Below are 21,430 nucleotides of genomic sequence, written 5' to 3' on the forward strand. Positions count from 1 at the left end.
AAGTGTGGGATACGTGAGTCAATTGACGTTCAATCTTTTTTTACTCTTTTGTCATTTACCCAATGTACGGAAATATCCATCAGACATAAGAAGAAATAATTTGCACAGTACAGTACTCAATAATGAACAAATTTCGGTACGGTCGATAAAATAAAAAAAGCCGAAATTTCACGGTTTACTACGATTGCAAATGCATGACTTTTGGACTCTTTATCAATTCATCATTGACTAATAATATTTTTTTTTTATTGTATTTACAGTTCCATCAATGACGTCAGCATCATTGATGTCAAATTTCAATAAAAGCGGAGCCTCAACGAAAGTAATGAGCTTCAAGAACACACTTTATGAACGTGCCATTGGAAAGCATTTATATAAAATAACACCGGCACATAATAATCCAACAAGATATGGAGATTTTGAAGTATCGGGACGAGTCAGCGATTTTTAAAGGCTCGATCGTCACTATAATTTTTGATACTTATTGAAACCTGAATTTGACGTAGATGTAGATTGATGCACTTAAAAATTATAAAGATATGATTAATCTTTATCTACCTACTTATGGTTTGCATGAAATGAAATGAAATAATAAGGAAAAAATTGAGAATGAGAATGTCCAGTCAGATGTGATGCATGGAAGTTAGAATTTAATTCGTTGAAATTGGTGTCTAAATCATCGATTTGCTAACAAATTAGTATACGACAAGTTCAAAGATAAAGTTTAAGGTCCCGGAATTTATTGGCGTAGTTGTTTTTCATTAAATTAATGAAGGAATAATGCTATGTAAATTTATTAAGTATGAATACAGTCAGTTAATAATCTTTTTTTATTGATTTTATTTTCCAAGTAATTTTTTTATGTCCATCATGATTTTTTATATACGTAATAATGAAATATCAAGTTAAATGTAAGGAAAATTATTATTATTAAACTACATAAAAGTTATTATGAAAGTATGTAGCTCATTAGAGCTTGTAATAGTAAAAAAAAGGCAATGTTGAGGCGAAGAATGTAGATCGACGGAATGGAAAGAAGAAAAGAAAATAAAGACTTGCAAAAAAATTATAAATAAAACGTATTTCTCTCTTTTTATACATTAGACTTTGATTGACAGCTTAGCGAAAAAGAAAAACCAGTTTCGTGCTCTCTGAATTAAATGGAATTACAATCAAATTGATCTGTAAGATAAGACAATGACTCAAATTAACGGATAAAATTTGAAATTTCATTACTTTTTTAAGTTGACGTTCCCCTTGTTTACATCAGATTGCTTTGAAGTTTTATTGAAAAATTATTAATTATTTCGTAGATAACGAGTGAATTAAATAAAATAACTAGCTATTATTTCTTCCCAAGATGATAAGAATACAGAGTGCATTGAGAATAACAAAGTTCATAAATGGAACAACGAGCTTACGAGGTATTATTGAAATATTTGTTCCTTATCGTCACAATTACCAAATCAAAACAAATGGAAAGCGTGTAAAAAATTAAAATTCAATCAAATTAATTTGCATACCTAATTGAATTTCGCTTAGCGATGAATTTACGTCGTAACTCCTGTTCATAATATGTATTAAACCTGATGCAATTCAAAATGAAGGTCAATTTAATATAAATTTTTCAAATTTCCTCAATCATCCAGTAATGACGACATAGTTAAATAATTTGTCCTAATTAATTCCATTTCATCCATCACTGTAGGATTTATTTCTTTAAAAACAAAATTCCATGATAAAGAAATCCTTAAAAAATTCAATTCAGAACTCCAGCTGTAAAGAAACTCAATCGAGTAAACAAAAACAATCAAACCGGCTGTAATAAACAGTTAACTTGTTTACTATCCCATTTCGCCGGTTTAAATCATTCTACGCTGTATTCTCATGCTTTGAAAAATGTGACTAGCAGTAATTGGCAAAACACAATAATTTTCAAAGCTGTCACAATTGCACTTGCATAATTTTCCGCTTTGTACCAGTCAATGATATTGCGATGTAAACTAAAAGATATGTTTACCTTTCCATTGAATACATAGATGCATACCGCTCTGCTTTTGGAGAGAAACTTCAAGAATAATAAGTTGAAAGTCCATTTCCAATGCTGTTTTACCGTAATATGTACAAAATTACAACAATGTTAAAGCATGAATAGAAATCAACATCATGCGACCAAAACGTGATTTTTTATGCTATCAGCTTCGTTAGATTAATAATATCATCGTTAATAATAAATCGTATTTATTGTCAAATGAAGGAAATACATAACCATTGTGCTGCAGTAGCAAGTTTCAATTATAAATCCATTCAAAAGTAATTACAAGAAGGAACTTAAATACATTGATGGGATCGAATTTCTATTCTCTGTCAAGGTCTCTTGAAGGATTTGCAAAAATACTAGATTCTCGTTCTTGATTACTTTGATTGACGAGTTAGACGCACAAAATTCTTTCTGAATTGTTTCAAGCATACCCAATTAAATTGATTAGAGAATATTTGGCAATTAGAAGTAATTGAAGAAAGTGAAGATCTATCTCATTTAAGCATGAAATGATCAGTGACTGACTCATTTTTGACACAATCATTGATGCTTATTCCAGCTTATCAAATCAAAATTAATCATAGTTACCAATAAAATACTTTAGAAATCATGCAAATTACAAACTAGGAAGACCTTTAACTAATGATATTCGAAATTAACAGTGCCGAACGTAACTTACGGAACTGAAGCATACAATTTTAACTGAAATTCGAAAGGAACTATACGGAAATGCATTAGACAACTCGAACCATAAACATTCATTCAACACTTTTTCCTTGAAGTTGGTTTTATGGCCTGCAGAGTTGATCTTATTTGTATTGTTCTTACAAAATTCAGGTCAGTTTTTAGAGCAATAAAAGATTGTAAAGGCAAAATAGGTCGAGAAATTGTTTAAAGTATAGAGCTTCATTCAAGAGAATATTGTACTCAATAGAATTGGAAGTGAGGCATTCCATAAACAAAATGAAGAATTATATCCACTCTGGTTCCAATAACATTCAAACTTCAAGAGTTGTTTATGTCTCTAAAGCAACAGGCTTATAAACTAATCTGCAGTCTTCAATGCCATATTGATCAATGCGTTTGCGAAATGGGAAGTAAACAAAGTATCGTTATCGTATGAAATTCATCCCTTTATTATTGCCTGCCGATAACAAAATGAAGTTCAATAACGAAAAACACAATTCGAAGGTCCACATATGGCTTATAAACATATTATTGCTTATGGACAAATTATGAAGATTCTTCAGTATTTATTTATTCTTGAAATATCCACTCGAGAATTGACGTTATCACTTACATATTAATATTGGTCACGAACGATGGTCTAAAAACATTCAAATTATTGTTATGGAAACAACTTGAAATACTTGTTATTATCGCTTCATGTCACAAATTTACACATTTGGATATGATTATTGTGATTATGAGGAACAAGAATTGCCTACGCAAATGAAGAAATTGTGATCATATTGTATAGACTCTCTCTTTGTTTATGAATCAACAAAAGAAAAATGGTGACTTGTACAGCATATATACATGTATTTTTAAAAATATGTAAAAAATGGCAATGACTTGGCATTTCACTTACTTTAAAATAATTGCGAAAAAAAAGAAAGATTTTTAAAAGTCAGGCAATGAATGAACGCAAAACGTCTATAAATAAAATTATTAGAGGTGATTCGCAGGTCGGTCGTTATGTCTTTGAGAGTTCACTTGCTATTCACATGATTTTCACCAACCAGATGTGATGCTTTTTTGGGGCAAATTTAATAAATATTGACACAGGCCTAAAATTTATTGATAATTTATTTTGCATTAGTGAAACTTAATGCTCTAATTGCTAGTAAACAAACAATTAATCTTCTTATCATCACCATATGATTAATGTGGAAGTGTTTCTTGGCGTTGTGGAAGGTCAGTGACTTGTTAGTAAACATGTTTTGCATTTTACAGTTCTGATAATTTTGATGAATCAATAAAAAATCATTCATATAAAAAATATAAACAAAGGAACCATAGTACAATTTTTTAAGCCACAATTCTCGTGCGGTCGTGACGATTTGCATGTCGTTGCATTCATTCTACATGCAGCTTGTAGCAAACAACATCGTAAAATTGTTTAATGCAACAGCCCTTTATTAGCAAACTAAAAATAAAATTTCTGGTTTTTAGCGAACTTCCACTTTAAATATGTTGATTTAAATAGTCGTATTTGCTGACGATAATTAAATTATTTTGATAACATTTGACTGATTTCACTTATAAAATGCTTCATTTCTATTTTGAGATTCATTCCTTTGTTGATAGGAAATTAGCGATTTTAAACAAATGGCAATTTGCATCATCAATCCTGTAGACGAAACACAGTCAATAATTTCAATTTAAAAAAGTATTAAGAAATATTGAAAGGCAACCACATGTTCATGTCTTGCTGTATAGATTATCAGATAGCTTCATGCACGACCATTTTTTAAGTATGGTGTATAGCAAATTAAAGGTAGCAAGCTAAGCCGCCTAAGCGGATTTTCTAATTTTAAAACTTTCATTAAATGTTTGTCTGCAGTTCCCTTTCTTCTTATGCCTTGAAGATGTGTTTAGGCTAGCTATATACTTGACTAATCATATGAGTGTGTATGTAGACATGGATATTGAGATTTCTATTGATTACCGAACATATCTTGTTCAAATATTGGACAAATGGCTAGAATGCATAAAAATGACAGATGCAAAACTTAAGTCATATAGCCTGCCTGATTATATCACCCAAACACATCTTTCATCAAGCAATTAAACTGAATGCACATCATTTTAATAACAAGCATCCGCAGTTTGCAGAAATTAAATTCAATTAAACTTCATGCTGCATGAATCGGAGTAATTTAGGCCAGTGGCAAAGGATCGACTCGTTCACAAATTGTAGCTTTTCATTGCTGATTGCAACAATTTAAAGAATTAATCATTGTTATTTCTTTGTTCTTGGAACTAAATTCCTAGTAAACAAGTAGAACTCTATTCTATAGGAAATCACATCACCTTGAGAATTGCTCAAGTAAGCCCTAACATTTTGTTGTCGGATGAGATTGATAAACGCGATTATTTAAATAAAGGCGCAATTTATATTGAAATTTTGTTTCCATTTTTTTTTTTTGTTTGGCGATAACGTGAGCTCAAACTCCACTCAAAATATAAACAGAATTAAAATTACTAAGTTATTCAGTCAACCAGATTCAACCAGACCTTATGTGACGTTGTACGCGATTAAGAATTCTATATTAAGACCACAATACTGTATTCATTTAATATGATTAATGTGAATAGATTACATAAGGGCCCCAAAATTTCGAAAAATAAACAGCATTTTCAAGTTTTTTTCTCTATGCTGGCCATGTTGAGTGATTAATGTCGCTGACTTTTAAGTAAATAAGAACACAACTAATGTGTTACGGAATGTTTTAGGCCTTTGACTTATTTTCATTTCATATAAACTTGAATCACATTTCTTTATAGGAATTCACGTGTTGATGCATTGAGTTTATTCTGTTTACTGCTGTTTACAATGTTTTGTTTTCTTTCTATGAATGAATTGCAGACATAACGAGGTCTTTAACGTTGTCATCACAATTACTACACGATGATCATCACAAAGACGATGAGAAACTTAGTCCAAGAATGAAGGAATTCAAAGAGAAGCTACGCCAAAAGACACCGATTGGAAAATTGGATGAGATTGAGGGTAAACATCCATACCAAGAGAAAGAGCCATTAGAAGCATGGCCTGATAACACAAATCCAAAAACTGGAGAAGTTGGTGGACCTCGTGGACCAGAGCCTACTAGATATGGCGATTGGGAACGAAAGGGAAGAGTATCAGACTTTTAGCAACAAGAATCTTTATATAGGAAATGAACAAATAATTAATGTGCTAATAAAAATAATGTTTTGTGTCTATAGAAGCTTATATTGTTGTTCTTTCTACGATCTTCAGGTATAATCTCTCTTATAGTAAACAAGCTTAGAGAATTCTCTTCCTTAAGCGTGTATAGCTATGATAATATTTGCCATTCGAATACAATTGTGCGGAATAAAACCAGTTCTATGCTTGTGAATGAGAAAAACATTTGTTTATACCGGCATGCTCGTTGAGTATTTGACTTCTTTTTGGGATGTAAACAACCTTTTTATCGTTCTATTGACAAATATTCTTCAGCAACCTTTAGATGGAAGTCTTTCAAAACCACAAATTATTACGCAGTACCTGATAACTGGAAAGAATTGATAAGAAACTATATAATTAGTAAGTAAAGCAGTCACCACGTGTAAGGCACTGTGATAAACAAAATCTTGTGCAATAAACATCAATGAAACTGTCTATGGAATCAACATGTTGATTGTGCAAAAAGTGTCTGAGAAGATAACATTCAGAATGTAAACAGACAGTTGATCACAATGACAGTGTGTGATGAGACCCGAAAATAAAGGAAGTTCAACTGTCGCTGTCATACTTAATTTGATATTAAAATAATGAAAATCAAGAATTTCCACTTGTTTTAATTTCATACACACTTGAATGAATCACGAACGAAAACAAGACGTAGTCAGCAAAACGAGGAAACTCTGAATTATTTATCAAGTCATTATCGCGCGTCCACACAGTAAACAATATGTGATTTGTTATTGAATGTTATGCAACAGAACTCCATCGCAAGAATTTTTAATCTAAATGGGAACATGCTTCGATAAAACTAGGAATACATGGAAGTTATTTTTATTCCAAAAATACACAAAATGTGTGTAGCATATTGTAAACAATTGCGTAATTTGTAATTGCATGTATTACGTTGTATCATCAAAGGCATGAAACGTGTCGTCTGTAAGTTAAGGCGTATAACAATTCTAACCTACGTAATTATTCCTTATTTTTGTTTTTTGAAGCGTTGTCATTCTGTAATAATTTTAAGGAATACTTGGAAGGCATGAATCACAATTGATCTGTAGGGCCAGCTAAGTAAGTAACCATTATGCAACGATTTCTAGCGATCTGTGATCTTATGATAAGAAATACATAGGAAGTTATTCGTCATACAATATATATATAGGACAAAGAAGGAAGAGTCATATAGTTCGAACGTGACTAGTTACTTAGATATTCCCATATTCAATATCTAAACTAAGTTAAGACTTATAATGACGTTTTTGTCATCTGATCATACTGAGGTTCAATAACAACAGAATAATAGTTACTAAGAAATGAAACACGTCTACCTGACTTTATAAACGAAGAAAAGAGGTGCAAATCTCAATTTGCTCAATGTATGCTTATACCCGAACAATACAACGTAACCGAGTGGCAAAATGCGTTTAGCTACATTTCTTGCCGTAGAATTGGGATGTAATCCGTCGTCAGATCCACTTCGCGTCTTAAGTTAATACGGGAACGCGCCGGGAACTTAACGAACCCTTATGATGTTGAAACGCATTTGTTATGACGTCACCTATGTCAACTATAAGATGTGAAGTTGTTCTAACGACTACGTGATGTCTAATGCGATTCGCTGCATTGTGCTTCTCGGCTATAGTATTTCAATGCTTTACACATTCGATTCGCGAGTGATAAGTAGTTGATGTCGTGAGAGTTCTATTAAAGGTGAAATTCCTTGAATAATTTCGCGCAAAAAAAAACAATAACAAAACATTTGAAGATGAAATTTTTGCACAAAACGTGATCAACGCATGATCATGCAAATGCTCTCCTGCTTGTTTCCTTTCCTTAGCCACAGAGAATAAAAAGTTTATTGGTCGTAAAAATCTCCGCGAAAATGTTATGACTGGTCAGTTAGTTCTCATTTCAAACAAACCTTGTCAATGACTAGTTCCTTCATAAAATATTTAACAGCATTTGTCATTAAACATACTAGGCCACCTGAAATGTTTCGTGAAAATAATCACGTCCACCCTCTGTTGCTCATCCCATCTTTCTTATTTAAAATGTACGAAACTCCACGATGTGTGAAAATCGAACAAGAGCAAGAAGGAAGAAGAAGAAGAAACATGCATCAAAACAGAGAAAAGAGTCGCGGAAAAACAGAATATTTTCTTCAATGGATCGAATATAAAAGAGCGTACATCGACTAGATAAAAAACATTTTAAATCAAGCATTGCAAGCAACCACAAGCTTGTAGCCATTGAGAGGAAGAGATGAGAGTGGAAGTTGACGATTAGCATGGAAGATCAATATCATCATCAGTCTTTCCAAATATTTAAAAACAACAACATGTTTTTTTCGTAATTTTTTAAAATAAATTAATTTAAGTATATATATACATTGATTTAAAATATTTAGTTCATAGTGAAGAGTAATTGTGGATCTTGCACAAAGTGAATCAATTATTAAGTGATAATTTGGTGTTGTTGATGCATAATTGAGGCCAAATTATAAAAAATTTCAACTAGGTTTAGTGATAATGTGTAAAATTGCATAAATTTTACATAATTTTTGTATATAGTGTATTTAAACTTCTCTAGTGCATAACTAGAAAAGAAATTAAATTCATCAAGTCCCATTAAGACGGTGTGCAGTGATCAATTGCAAGTGAATCGTGAGATCCAGTGAAATAATTTTTCATAGACACAACATCCAGTCAACTTTCAATCAACATCCAGTGAACATTCAATCAACATCCAGTCAACATTACATCAACATTCAATCAACATCGGAAATCTAAAATAATATTGTGCGTTAGACAAAAAGGCTAATTGAGGCAAAATTGCTAGGAAGAATGGATGGGAATGTAGCCATTGAGAGGAAGAGATGAGAGTGGAAGTTGACGATTAGCATGGAAGATCAATATCATCATCAGTCATTCCAAATATTTAAAAGTCGAGAGTTATCTTTGAATCATCAACGAATAAACAAAGAAATTTTTTCTTGAATTTATAAAATCAAAATTATTAATTGGATACATTTATATATTGTTAACATAGATCATTTAAACTTTTTGTTGCTCTCACACAGCATAATTAAATGAATTAATTCCTTAGTTTGGTCTTGTTCAACTCATACTTGAAGCTAAACTATTTTTCATTAGGTTAAGTCAAAAACTTGAAATATAAAGATACAAATTACTGAACTACAAAAGAAAGTGTTTCAATCTTTAGTGAATATCATATTAAAAAAGTTAAAGTGTATGAATGGTGATACTCAATTTTCATGGCTACATTGTAGATATATAATTTACAGTGAATTAGAGTACGGGCGACCAAGAGGATTTAATCCAGTGTTGACACAGACTCTTACTGTAATACAACAATTTGACCCAAGAGTAGGAGATTTTAGACCGATCGTAGTTCCTATCACCCAAATACTTGACCCATTTGGAGAGGTATCCTTCCATACATTGCAAAATAACAGCTTCTTTCCAGCTAACACAATTCAACTTCCACAACTCCCTCAAATTCTTGCGAACAACAACCAAAACAACACCGGTTCCGCTACAAGCTTCACTAAAAGTGAGCCTAGAAAGCGAAAATTATCAAAAACCCAAAGTGAAATTTCAATTTCAAAACAGAGTGAAAATCGAACAGTGAACATCAAATTGAGTTCAAGAACATCCAAAAGATTGTGAAAGAGAATATCTAACTGACATAAAACAGAATTTGTGAACTTAAAGAATTCAATTAAAATCAACCGAATATGTTCCCAAACATTCTCAAGCATGAAGCACAAATGGCAACACGATTAAGATGTAATACTTACTTAATATGTCAATTATCAGATCATTTACTAAACTTATTATATTTCCATAACTATAGTGCCACAAATATCATACGAGACGATGACAAACATGGTTAAAAATAGCAGAGTAGCTGCAAGTTTAACACATTTCAAGAACAGTGCATACGAACGTGCTATTGGTCAGCATTTGTACAAATCACCAACACCTCATAAAAATCCCACAAGATTCGGTGACTTTGAAGTGAACGGACGAGTTAGTGACTTTTAGATGCCAATAACAATAGAGTCTATAAAAACATTGTGTGATTTAATGTACTTAATAATTATACCTAAGTGTTCCTTTTGATGTTTAGTATTAGAGTGAATATCACTTAATCTTATCGAATATTTTTTATATATTATCGAATTTTATTGATTTTATCAAAAGATATTAAGCATGAATTAATCAAGTTATGACATTTTTATAAAATGTTTAAATAAAGAAAAAATTGATAAAAATTTAAAATTTCTTGCCTACTGTGATCAAAAAAACAACAAAAACGTGTCAAATGTAAACATTCTCAGTAGTCCATGCATTGAAATTCTCTCAACAATAACAAATTCTCCCCTTTCTCATGTCCTACAAGTTGCGCATGCCTCAAAAAAAAATTGTTTTAAGGAAGTCGTGTATTTTTTAAGAAAAAAAGTCATCGGAATTTTTATAGATAACAAAAAAATGTTTTTAAAATCATCCATAACTCTTTCAATATTATTGTTAGTTATAGAAATTAACGCAAAACACGGACCACATCATCCGCGCAATAGCTATGTAGTAAAACGCGAAACTAGGAAGCAAGAGTTCAATGAACATCTTAATAGTCACGATAAAGAGTAAAATGAGAACATTTAAAGGAAAATAAATGAACTCATAAAAGTTTAAAATTAAAATTTATTTCAGGCATTTAGCAGAAGATCTAACAGGAATGCATGTTAAGCATAAAGATGTGTCAGAAATGAGTGACGATGAGAAAAGTTTCTATTACTTTAAGGTGCATGACACCGACAATAATAATAATTTGGATGGACTAGAAATGATTAAAGCTGCTCTACATAGACACGGCGAATCCAATACACAGGACGAGCTGTCACACATAACAAGTAAATTGATTACTATTTTACCATGACTTTTTCTTATTTAGTGACCTACATTAGATCATTTTTCAAGGAAGTATTTCGATCGCCATGAATTATTTATAAAAATTTGTTGTCATAAAGTTTTATGACTATTTTGTGTCATGGCACGTAGTACATCCATTGTATGAACTGGTATGAACTCTTAGTTCTCATGTTATTGGTTCATTTACATTACTTAGGATGTTAATGGCAATTCATTAAAAAGTTCTTGGACTTGTTCTTAATGATCTATAAATCACGCAGTGATCACGTTATGTCCTCTTCATGCTGTTCCTTAAATGTATTTTCATACTCTCTTGTCAATCTTCTTAATGAATCACATATTGTATATCCTAAAATAGCTCATAAGCAATTCATATATCTCATTTCAATTTTAGGTGTCGTAGATGAATTTTTGGACTTTGCTGATCTCGATAAAAATGGATTTTTGAATTATGCTGAATATGTTAAAGCAATGAATGCATCAAATGAAGATAAAAATAATGAGGAACCGCCTCAATCGATCACATCATCGGATAGTGCAGAAACTCATCAAGGCTAAATTCAATTAATCTTGTAACTTTGTGATAAATTAATAATGGTGTAGTTTGCAATAGTTTAATTATGTTTTCTGAAGAATCTCATTTATGATCTCATTACTTATATTCCATAAATCTGTAGCCAAATTTTCATTTAGTGATAATTTTGATGATTGACAAATATAGCAGTTGTTAAAGTATAAACCACTTATTCCTTTTAATTCGTCAGCCACTGAGCAATAAATTGTTGTACTTGCAGCTTGTTGGAGATTCTTAGTGAATGGTTTGACGGCAGCAAAGAGTAATTTATAGAACCACCAATTACGCGAGAGATTCGTTGATACTAAATTTCCTGGATGGACGGCAAAGACACTGACTCCTTTTGATTGCCATCTTTTAGCTAATTCCATTGCAAATAGGATATTACAGAGTTTTACATTATTGTATTGCAGCATACTCCAATATTTTGAAGGCGGTGGATTCAAAATTTCCTTCGTTAATGGCATTGCCGGTAAGTTTGCAAAACGGTGAGATTCTGACGACACAACAATGACACGTGAATTTTCATTCAACATTGAAGACAACTGTTGAGTGATGTAGAAATGTGACAAATGACAGACTTGGAAAGTTGTCTCTAAGTTGTCTGATGTCATAGAGTAAGGCAGTCCAAACACTCCAGCATTTAAGATTAAATAATTGATATGTTGATATTGAGTCTTGACTTTATCACAGAAGGTTTTACAGGATTTCAAATTCGTAAGATCCACTTGGATGAAATTAAGCTTAGCACGGCTATTTTCTTGTTCCAGTTCCTTCATTTTCTCCATAGTCAGTTTTTCGTTTCTACAAGCAAAAATGATCTCACATCCGAAATTTGACAATGATTTTGCAGTTTCATATCCAATTCCACTTGATGATCCAGTAATTAAAGCTACATGTCCAGTCAAATTCTTCCCGTAAAGTATTGAAACTGCTTTTGTAGATGAATCGAATCGTTGACGAAGCTTGTCATTTGAAAATTCTTGAGAAAAAGCTAAACGTGGATCTGTGGATGTTTCACGATTCTCTAGTTCATTATAGTAAGTGACTTTATTATTCTCATCGACTCTTTTCTTCCAGTTGTAAGGCAGATCAAGTGGAACTCTCTTCATTTTGTTTGTTCTTGGATGATTTCTACAAAACAAAGTAAATTAGTATGACTAATGTGCATTCTCTAACAAGTCAACATTTGCTATTCATAAATTAAGGAAGTAAGTATAAGATTAACAAGTTCAATGAACTTTTATAAATGATACTTACAACTGGATGTGATTTTTTGCCACATTAACGTAATGAACGAATCCATTGGCTGATACCCGTTCTTCCCAGTTGCTTGGAAGCTCATCCTCGCTATCAGTTTCCACATGACAATGATCCATATTAATTAAAATGTTATTAATTGTGTTTTGTTTATATTTTCTGAAATTAAATGTAAATAACCGTTAAAACCTCTCAAAAGCGAATTATTTTTGAATTTTTAACAGAATTTTTCCCGCACTTTTTTTTAAAGCCAAGTTATGAAGTTTTTCTCTGAGTGAACATTGTTTTCTTATAATAAATTAAAAATATAATTTTTGCAGTTTTAACATAGTATATTTAAGACGTTAATAAAATATTTAGTGTGATAATAATCCTTGTACCTTCATCTGTCCAAAAAAAGTGAATTATTGGCTGTATAAGTAAAAATTTTTACAAAATTTTAAAATTGCATGAAAAAGTTTTAGATAGAATTTTTAATTGGTGTATTTTATGATTAAAAATGACTATAATTTAGATAAATTGCTTTAATTAACCATACTGAATTGAGTAGTAATTAAGTGTAGTTTTCAAAATATGTACAAATTGTATCAAAAAGAATTTTCGTGAAATTCGTCAATATTTACGGAAAATTACGTTTTTCAATTTAATATCATCACTTCCAGAGCTGCTTCAAACTGTTTAGTGCCACTAATTTGTCAATGAATAACAAATCAGCAAGTATAGTTCAATTAGCCTCAGGCAATGTCTACATGTTAGACCATTAAAGCCTCAGGCATTTAATCAACAGCTCTGTCATTCTCTTATCAAGTTTTTAAAGCTGATTTATAGAATTTTTACCGATTGATCGATGATGATTCATACTATTACATGAAAGAATAGTCAGACTTTTGTTCCGTTATTCCATTATATACACGAATAGATGACGTTTAATGGATTTAAAGAAGTTTTTCAATTGGCGCATTTCATTACAAATTCAAGTTTTTCAACTTACACATATAAATGACCTTGAAAAAGGAAAAATGAAAACATATTGCAAGTGGATGACTAACAAAAACATTTTTTTTTCCTGTCATTAGATTAAACCTTTTGTTACTACTTTATACTACCTATATATATATGTAACACTTTTTTATATTCATTTCAATAATTCACAATATTCTCCTCCTCTTATTGTTTTATGTTTTATCATTTCTATATATATATATACAATATTATATTCTTTTAATGATTTTTGTGGGTTTAGCAAGGCAGAAATAATATAATCTATATATGAATGAAGTGCTGTGAAACAAAGTAGAAATGGATTATAATAACACAGGGTTGTTAGCAATTGTGATAGAAAAGACTATAGCAACTCTATGTGGTGTAGATGGTGGGCCAGAATATCGTATTGATGTACATCGTGGAACACTGGTTGATATCAAAGAAGCTGTTAATAATTATTGTAAAGTCATGATTGTTGATTATTATCAGAAAAATCTAGCATTTGAGAATAATTTATATATGATGAAATATAGTACATTGCTGGAAGTAACAAATGATGTATGGCCATATCTAGTCGCTATATCAGATCCACATGAACGTGCAAATGTTGCCAAAGATAGAGAATTCATCGAATATTTTCAAACATTAAGAGAACAGAGCTTTGTGGCAATAAATGGCCAATTCTTCAGCATCTATCCAATGAAACAATCACTACAATTTCTACCAGAACGTGAGCCAAAAAATCGTGCACTTGACTATGATTGTATCATACGTTATATGGGTCCTGTTGGAGAAATCGGACCGGGTTTCTACATTGGTTTAGAACTATTGGTAAATTTATTATTGATAAGCACACACAAAGAATTTCCCACGAAAAAATATTTAATGATAAAACAATTTTCGTTTAATTTCTTCCTTTGTACACCCACTCAAAGACTCCCACAAAAATAAATATTTATGCTGCCTGCTCGGTAGTTTGTTTTTCTTTTGTTGTTACTTCCATTCTCGTTCTTTCATTCTTTCTAATTTTGGTTTTATTCGAGTTCTGATTTGTAGATTTAAGGTTTTTTAGAGCGCATTTATGCTTTCACTTTAATTGATTCTGGAATCAGTGTCTGATAAGCTACATGAATGATATAACGGTCAAAAAATATTTGAAAATAACGGTCGAAAATTATTCAAAATTTATGTTTTGATTTGAATTTTTAGAAATCGTTAGAAAGCTTTGAAGCTTAACAGACACTATCCAGTGGACCAAAATTGGTGCAATAGCTTAACAATGCAAAATGCTTGTAAATACATTCAAAATGAATAATTATTAAAAATTAACTAGTTTTGTCAAAAATACATGCAAAGTAGTCTTGGTGAAAGCATAAATGTGCAGACAGATTTGGATAGTTATTTACACATTTTTCTCTCTTATTACTTTATTCAGATTTTCATTAAGGTTTTTAGATGGGATAATATAAATTTTTAAAAAGCTTTGATTCCTTTTATTCTTTAATTTTGTTTTTTTGAGGAATGAGTATGAAAAATAATTGGATGTATAACATATTATTTACTTATATGAGATGAGATGTGTAAGAGAAGCAAATCACAAAAAAAGAGCATCTTACACGCTTGATGACGAAGAAGAAATAAAAAAAGGAAGCCTCGAAAATGATATCTAAGAGAACGGCATTATTCATTTTCTCTGTAATGGTCTTTTCGTGACTTCCTTTAATATCACTTCATTATGTTGAGCATATTTCACATTAATTCTCATATTTTTTTGTTTTGTTTCGTTTGGTCTACAGAATCTTGTGAAAGGACACTCGCCGCAAGAGAAAGAAATCGAAAAATTTTCATTCAAATACATCAACTGTAAGGCAGATCTTGCATTCATCCTTCCCGTTAATTTTTTGAAGAAACCATCTCTCCCGAAAAAGAACAATAAGTCAACATTTAGTAGTATTTTGTGTGGTATTAAAGACAAAGTTAAATCACATTCCAATCGACATTCCTATATTGATAACAGTGTTACTGACTCAGCAAGTGAATATTCATCAGCATCAACAAAACGTTCCTTAACACCTGAATTGGTGAATTATAATACAATTAATACCAATTATGGAAAGATGAATGCATCAAATAAATTTCCATCGTCCATATCGAGTCCTAATTTATCGAAACAAGATAGCGGCTCATCGACAACAAGCAGCTCGCAGAATCGCTTCAATAATTTAGACTCGAATAATTTGTCTGAAGATTACAGTCAAATTGTTGCTGAACGTGAAAGGAAAATGGAAGAAAGACGAATGTCTGGATCTCGTAGCATACAAACGCCATCGACGAGTAGTGCTAATGGTGAAGCACGTACGCCGAAAAGTAAGAAAAAGACAGTTTTGATTCCATCAGCACCGAATCGTGATATTAGGCCATCTACAATTCTACGCTTAGAAGATCGTGACTTGATTGTGATTGATAAACAAGACATTAAGGAAGCAGTACGAAATGAAAGCGACGTAATTATTGTAGATCCACCGACACTTCCCCAAACGCCATCAGATAATGACCATGCTGACTTGACAGATATTCTTGGTGGCGCATGGCCTGACTTAGCAGGCGCGAGTGGAACATTGCTGAATAATGACAGAAAATCAGGTTCGATCAACAATGGTTATCGAAGTATTGAACGTAATAAAAGTCCAAACATTGCTTCACATTTTACAAATTCGAGGCCACGTTATGATTCACATAATGGATATCGGAAAAGTGAGTAATCTTTAATTCTATTAAATTGTTTTTAAGTCTCGAGAAGATGTCATATTATAGACACGCGAGTTTTTATTCAATTAGTGCTTGCACACGGATGTATAGAAAGAATGTCTATAAGCAGCATATGTAGTCACATGTGATGAAAGAAGAATGTGCAGTTTTGTCACATAAATTGGATTGCCAATTCTAACGATCGGTAGAAATACAAACGGATTAAAGTGTTTGAAAAATATTCCTAAAAATAACGGCTTCAAGATATTTGAAAAATCAAAATTTTACGTAAATTTACGTAACGTAATGAGCTTTTACGTAGTTCAATAATATTTACGTAACGTAAGATTTTTTGCGTAACACAGTGATTTACGTAACGTAGCATATTTTACGTAACGTAATAAGATTATTTCATTTAAACTTATTTTGCAACATATTTCAAGAATAATAGATATGATAATCATGTTGGTAAACACACAAATGATATCGAATCATGAAACTCATGGTAACTGTTATGAAAAATTGTCTGATAATTCGAAATGATGAAAGGAGAAATTACAAATGGCACGAAATCGTTTAGACTGCACGATTTTCAAATATAATGATTTATTAACAGTTACAAAATGCACGTGTTTGTCTGATGCTGTATTCTGGTTTATTTATAAGAGTAATAATGTTTAGAACCTCTAGACAATAACGGGAATGTCAGTTGTACACAATGTAAATCCCCAAATGAAAAATACCCCTTTTGCATGCATTATTCATTCTTAATACATGAAGCTTGGGCTTAATAAAAAGACAAGTTATTATGGATTCTCATCTCAATCGTTTTAGCATATTGCTGTTTAGCTGAGACGACTTGGTGCCAGTTTCATATTATATTTCCTCTCAGTTTACATTTAACGCTCAAGCAGACAAAATCTGGTCCCGAAAAAATTACATTATTTTTAGATCGGAGAAGGAGAAGAGGAAAAAAGAAGAAAAATTTCTCCCAACTCTCAGTTTTTCTCGCTCGTGAAAAACTTTTTTTTTTATATATATATACTTTAAATCCTCATTTTGTGATTTTTCTCGTGTGCGTTTAGCAAGAATCAATATTTTTACTCAAATTTCTCAATTCTTTCATTTCTATCTTGTCTATTGCAACAGAAGTGCCTTAATTTCTTCGTGTATAAACATAAGAATATTTTCAAATTTTACAAGCATCCAATAATTTGTTGTGTAAAGTGAGCCTTCCAATTTATTAAAAAAATTTTTGTGTCTGAATAAGAAGTGAAAAAAAAAATTTGTTGTTTTATTTTTGGTGTTGCATCATCATCATAATTCATAATTAGACTGACTTTAGTTACCGTCTCTTTTTTTTTATCGCTATTAAATGCTACCATATCATCCAAATTACTACACAAATTTTCAGTTTGATGATTATCGTGATCTTCCTGTAACAGTTCTTGAACATTTTGAATGGGCTCATAACAATCATGAAGGTTTTCATTATATTCATATTTTTAATTTATTATCTCCCTCTTTTTGTTGTTTGCTCCTTACCAAATTCTCCACATTCCTTATTTAGACTAAAAACTAGTGTAGATTAATTAAATTTGGTTGACTCAAGCGCATTTTCCACATTTAACGGTCAAAAATAATTTAAATTTTGTCAAAAATTACTCATTTGAAAAATAACGGTCATGGAAATTTCAAAAAATAACGGCTACAAAATATTTGAAAAATAACGGTCAAAAATACTTTGAAAATTATGCTTTACGTAATACGTACGTAAAATTAACGACAAACTGACGAACAAAAAGTCGTTAATTAAATCTCAGCTAAAGGAAAATGTGCTAAAAAAATTCTCATCGTCTATCCAACGTGACTCTTTGTTCTTGTTCTCAAATGAAAAATTCTAATTAAAAAATTCTCATTTCTTTATTTATAGAACAAAACGGACAGTACGACAACTTTGATCAGGATTCGGTGTCATCAGTTGATCAAATATCAGATTGTATCGTACCCTCGCCACTATTTGACATTCCAAATTCATCTTTGGAAATTGGCACAGTTGTAGAAGTAGCAATAGAAGGTGGAAAGAATCTTCATGGTGTTATTCGTTGGATTGGACATAAATATCAAGAAGACGCTTTAAAGATGTCTAATGGATATAATAATAACAATAATAGTAGTGAATTAGTTGTTGGTGTTGAATTAGATGAGCCGTGTAATGAGCGAGGCTTGAGACTTACTGATGGAATTTATAATGGACAAAGATGCTTCCGATGTCCTGATCGTCGTGCTATATTTGTATCGCCTAAGCAATGTACGAAAGACAGACGATTTCTTGAAGAAGGAACATCTAAAGCATCAACAATTCGATCAAATACACCGAGTGATGGAAAGGCTTTTGGTGCTGATTGTCCGATAATTGAAGGTTCTGTGTCAGCTTTAAGTAAGTTATTTCCATTTAATAATTAAAGTCAGCTTTACCAAAATTGTTATTTACTTTCAGCATTTGAAAATTACGATGATCTCGACGCACATTGTGGAAAATTTAAAGGCATTCAAGGACATCATAATTCATGTTATTTGGATGCAACACTTTTTGCAATGTTCACATTTACGAGTGTTTTTGACTCGATTTTATTTCGTCCACGTGATTCCGATGATCACGAACAATATGAAGAAGTTCAGAGAGTTTTACGTGAAGAAATTGTTAATCCATTAAGGAAGAATTTGTTTGTTCGAGCTGATCGCGTATTAAAATTGAGAAAATTATTAGATAAATTAACGTCGGTGAAAGGATTAATGAATGAGGAAAAGGACCCGGAAGAGTTTTTGAATTCACTTTTGGCACAGACATTGAGAGCAGAACCATTTTTGAAGGTAATAATGCCTACATATTTAACATAAAGCATATTAATTTATATTTAATTTAATCCAGTTGAGTTCCGGACAAGATGCATATTTTTATCAACTTTTTCTCGAGAAAGACGAAAAACTAAGCCTACCTACAGTACAGCAATTATTTGAGCAATCATTCTTAACATCAGACGTAAAATTAAAAGAAGTTCCATCATGCTTAATAATTCAAATGCCTCGATATGGAAAGAATTTTAAAATGTATCCACGGATATTGCCATCTCAAGTTCTCGATGTGACTGATATTATTGAGGATTGTAAGTGTAAATTTATGAATTAATTAAGAAACTTTTACTAATAATTGAAATACTTTTAGCACCACGTCAATGCACAATATGTGGAGCATTGGCAGAATTTGAATGTAAAGAATGTTTTGGTGTGCTACAAACAGGCTCAGGATTAGAATCGACGGCATTTTGTCAGAAATGTTTAACAACAGCACATTCGCATCACAAGCGTAAAGATCATACACCAAAAGCTATATCCATTCCTCATGATTTTAAGATAATTTCCGATTATAATCCAGTTCCTAGATTATTTATGGAACTATTTGCTGTTATTTGTATCGAGACATCGCATTATGTGGCATTTGTTAAGGCTGGTTCAGGCTCCGATTCCCCATGGGTATTTTTCGATTCAATGGCTGATCGTAAAGGAGAACAAAATGGTTATAATATTCCTGAGATGATTTCCGTACCTAATTTACCAACATGGTTATCTGAGGAAGGTGCAAGGAATTTACATGAAGCAAATTTGCAGGACAAACATCTTCCAGTATTCGCAAAACGTCTATTGTGTGATGCATCATTGATGCTATATCAATCGCAGGAGATGATGATGTATCGATAAGTTACAAGTTCCGTTAATTGCTGAGACAAAAAAACTTTATTATTATCAACTTTTTTGGATTTACTGAAATGACTTGAATTTATATATTGAGAAAGTAGTGAGAATATCCATCAGAATTTTATGGATAAAATATTAATCATTAAGCATTTATGTCCATTGAAGATTAATGCTTACAAATCTTTTAAATGACAGTATAATTAGATTGAAAAATGGATATTGGATATGATATATCTACTGAATTAATAATTATAAATGAAAAAAAAAGGAATATTATTCTTAAAACAAAATTAATACAAATTCTCTTTGCAATTCCTTTATCTTCCTACAAAAAATGAGCAAGTTCTAAATTATTGAATCGACAAATGAGATTAAAAAAAAACTTTAAACGCAACAAAATATATTACAAATATATATAGAGAAATCTGTTACCTTTAGCGAAAATTCAAATAGTACATTGATTCAAATTCATCAAGATGCTTGAGGTGGATGTGATGATTATCTGATTTAATAATAATTTGCAAATGGCTTTAAAATATTCTTCAAATTAATGTGCACATCTACATTGTTGAGCTTACGTATTTAAATTTACGTACGTCAAAATAACGTACGTTTTCTATCTTACGTAAAAATGCGTGCGTTTTCTAGCTTACGTAAAAATGCGTACGTTTTTCAGCTTACGTATTTCAATTAACGTACTTAATAATACGTACGATATTGAGCTTAAGTACAATTACGTACGTAATTTAAAATAAACTAAATTCCTCTAAATAATCAGATATTCAATCATTTCTGCCTCAACATGTTATAGACCTAATTTATCATACAAAAATAGAAAACATATATAAGATGATCCTGACGAACAGAAAAAAAAAGATTTTTCAAATACAATATCCAATGAAAGGAAATATATTTTTATAAAAAAAGCCAAAAAGAGATGAATTAATAAAACTTTAAATGAAGACCGTTTTTTCCGGAAAAAGTGTAATGCATTAAATGCTATAAATGAAAAAAAGAAGAAATAATAATAATACTAATTATTAATAATGTTATTTAATCGCTTAAATTCTTGTAAAGCGTTATAATAATATTAATGAACAAAACTTAGCAAAAAATTTCAATAAAAATGATACGAAAAGATGAATCACGAAATTATCTAGTTTATTTTTATGACT

At 31.1% G+C, this 21,430-nt stretch overlaps 4 protein-coding genes across 7 annotated transcripts; 3 read left to right on the plus strand and 1 right to left on the minus strand.

Moving 5' to 3' along the window:
- The first annotated feature begins 1,245 nt into the window (after positions 1 to 1,245).
- On the plus strand, positions 1,246 to 5,997 carry LOC139093703 (succinate dehydrogenase assembly factor 4, mitochondrial-like). The gene is made up of 2 exons (XM_070644515.1): positions 1,246 to 1,424; positions 5,634 to 5,997. The coding sequence occupies exons 1-2, from the start codon at positions 1,361 to 1,363 to the stop codon at positions 5,921 to 5,923; spliced, it is 354 nt and encodes a 117-aa protein (XP_070500616.1). The 5' UTR covers positions 1,246 to 1,360; the 3' UTR covers positions 5,924 to 5,997.
- Positions 5,998 to 6,182: 185 nt separating this feature from the next.
- Positions 6,183 to 11,636, plus strand: LOC139093702 (multiple coagulation factor deficiency protein 2 homolog). 4 transcript variants are annotated; one of them, XM_070644514.1, is made up of 6 exons: positions 6,183 to 6,914; positions 6,977 to 7,049; positions 9,283 to 9,787; positions 9,855 to 10,647; positions 10,715 to 10,914; positions 11,328 to 11,636. In XM_070644514.1, exons 4-6 carry the CDS (start codon positions 10,493 to 10,495, stop codon positions 11,489 to 11,491), a joined length of 519 nt encoding a protein of 172 aa, XP_070500615.1. In that variant the 5' UTR covers positions 6,183 to 6,914; positions 6,977 to 7,049; positions 9,283 to 9,787; positions 9,855 to 10,492; the 3' UTR covers positions 11,492 to 11,636. The 4 variants fall into 4 exon arrangements, with proteins under 4 accessions (XP_070500615.1, XP_070500614.1, XP_070500611.1 ...); XM_070644513.1 differs by having other exon boundaries at positions 6,183 to 7,049; XM_070644510.1 differs by lacking the exons at positions 6,183 to 6,914; positions 6,977 to 7,049 and adding an exon at positions 7,068 to 8,327.
- Positions 10,219 to 12,920, minus strand: LOC139093701 (WW domain-containing oxidoreductase-like). The gene is made up of 2 exons (XM_070644509.1): positions 12,768 to 12,920; positions 10,219 to 12,641 (listed from the first exon to the last, which is right to left on the minus strand). The coding sequence occupies exons 1-2, from the start codon at positions 12,884 to 12,886 to the stop codon at positions 11,552 to 11,554; spliced, it is 1,209 nt and encodes a 402-aa protein (XP_070500610.1). The 5' UTR covers positions 12,887 to 12,920; the 3' UTR covers positions 10,219 to 11,551.
- Positions 12,921 to 13,035: 115 nt separating this feature from the next.
- CYLD (ubiquitin carboxyl-terminal hydrolase CYLD) lies at positions 13,036 to 21,365 on the plus strand. The gene is made up of 7 exons (XM_070644350.1): positions 13,036 to 13,186; positions 14,011 to 14,582; positions 15,548 to 16,505; positions 18,433 to 18,939; positions 19,000 to 19,373; positions 19,432 to 19,666; positions 19,726 to 21,365. Exons 2-7 carry the CDS (start codon positions 14,067 to 14,069, stop codon positions 20,256 to 20,258), a joined length of 3,123 nt encoding a protein of 1,040 aa, XP_070500451.1. The 5' UTR covers positions 13,036 to 13,186; positions 14,011 to 14,066; the 3' UTR covers positions 20,259 to 21,365.
- Positions 21,366 to 21,430: the final 65 nt, after the last annotated feature.

The sequence above is a fragment of the Chironomus tepperi genome, unplaced genomic scaffold, assembly GCF_022539635.2.
Source record: "Chironomus tepperi strain 1889 unplaced genomic scaffold, CSIRO-AGI_Ctep_v1 contig_337, whole genome shotgun sequence".
Classification (NCBI taxonomy): domain Eukaryota; kingdom Metazoa; phylum Arthropoda; class Insecta; order Diptera; family Chironomidae; genus Chironomus; species Chironomus tepperi.

Bases quoted from the DNA above. Each gene is read 5' to 3' on its own strand.
- LOC139093703 (XM_070644515.1), top strand. From the start codon at position 1,361: ATGATAAGAATACAGAGTGCATTGAGAATAACAAAGTTCATAAATGGA. The intron at 1,425-5,633 runs GTATTATTGAAA...AATGAATTGCAG, and splicing joins TGGAACAACGAGCTTACGAG to ACATAACGAGGTCTTTAACG.
- LOC139093702 (XM_070644513.1), top strand. From the start codon at position 10,493: ATGTTTTTAAAATCATCCATAACTCTTTCAATATTATTGTTAGTTATA. The intron at 10,648-10,714 runs GTAAAATGAGAA...AATTTATTTCAG, and splicing joins CTTAATAGTCACGATAAAGA to GCATTTAGCAGAAGATCTAA. The intron at 10,915-11,327 runs GTAAATTGATTA...TTTCAATTTTAG, and splicing joins CGAGCTGTCACACATAACAA to GTGTCGTAGATGAATTTTTG.
- LOC139093701 (XM_070644509.1), bottom strand. From the start codon at position 12,886: ATGGATCATTGTCATGTGGAAACTGATAGCGAGGATGAGCTTCCAAGC. The intron at 12,642-12,767 runs GTAAGTATCATT...TTTGTTTTGTAG, and splicing joins GCAAAAAATCACATCCAGTT to AAATCATCCAAGAACAAACA.
- CYLD (XM_070644350.1), top strand. From the start codon at position 14,067: ATGGATTATAATAACACAGGGTTGTTAGCAATTGTGATAGAAAAGACT. The intron at 16,506-18,432 runs GTGAGTAATCTT...CTTTATTTATAG, and splicing joins ACATAATGGATATCGGAAAA to AACAAAACGGACAGTACGAC. The intron at 19,667-19,725 runs GTAAGTGTAAAT...AAATACTTTTAG, and splicing joins GACTGATATTATTGAGGATT to CACCACGTCAATGCACAATA.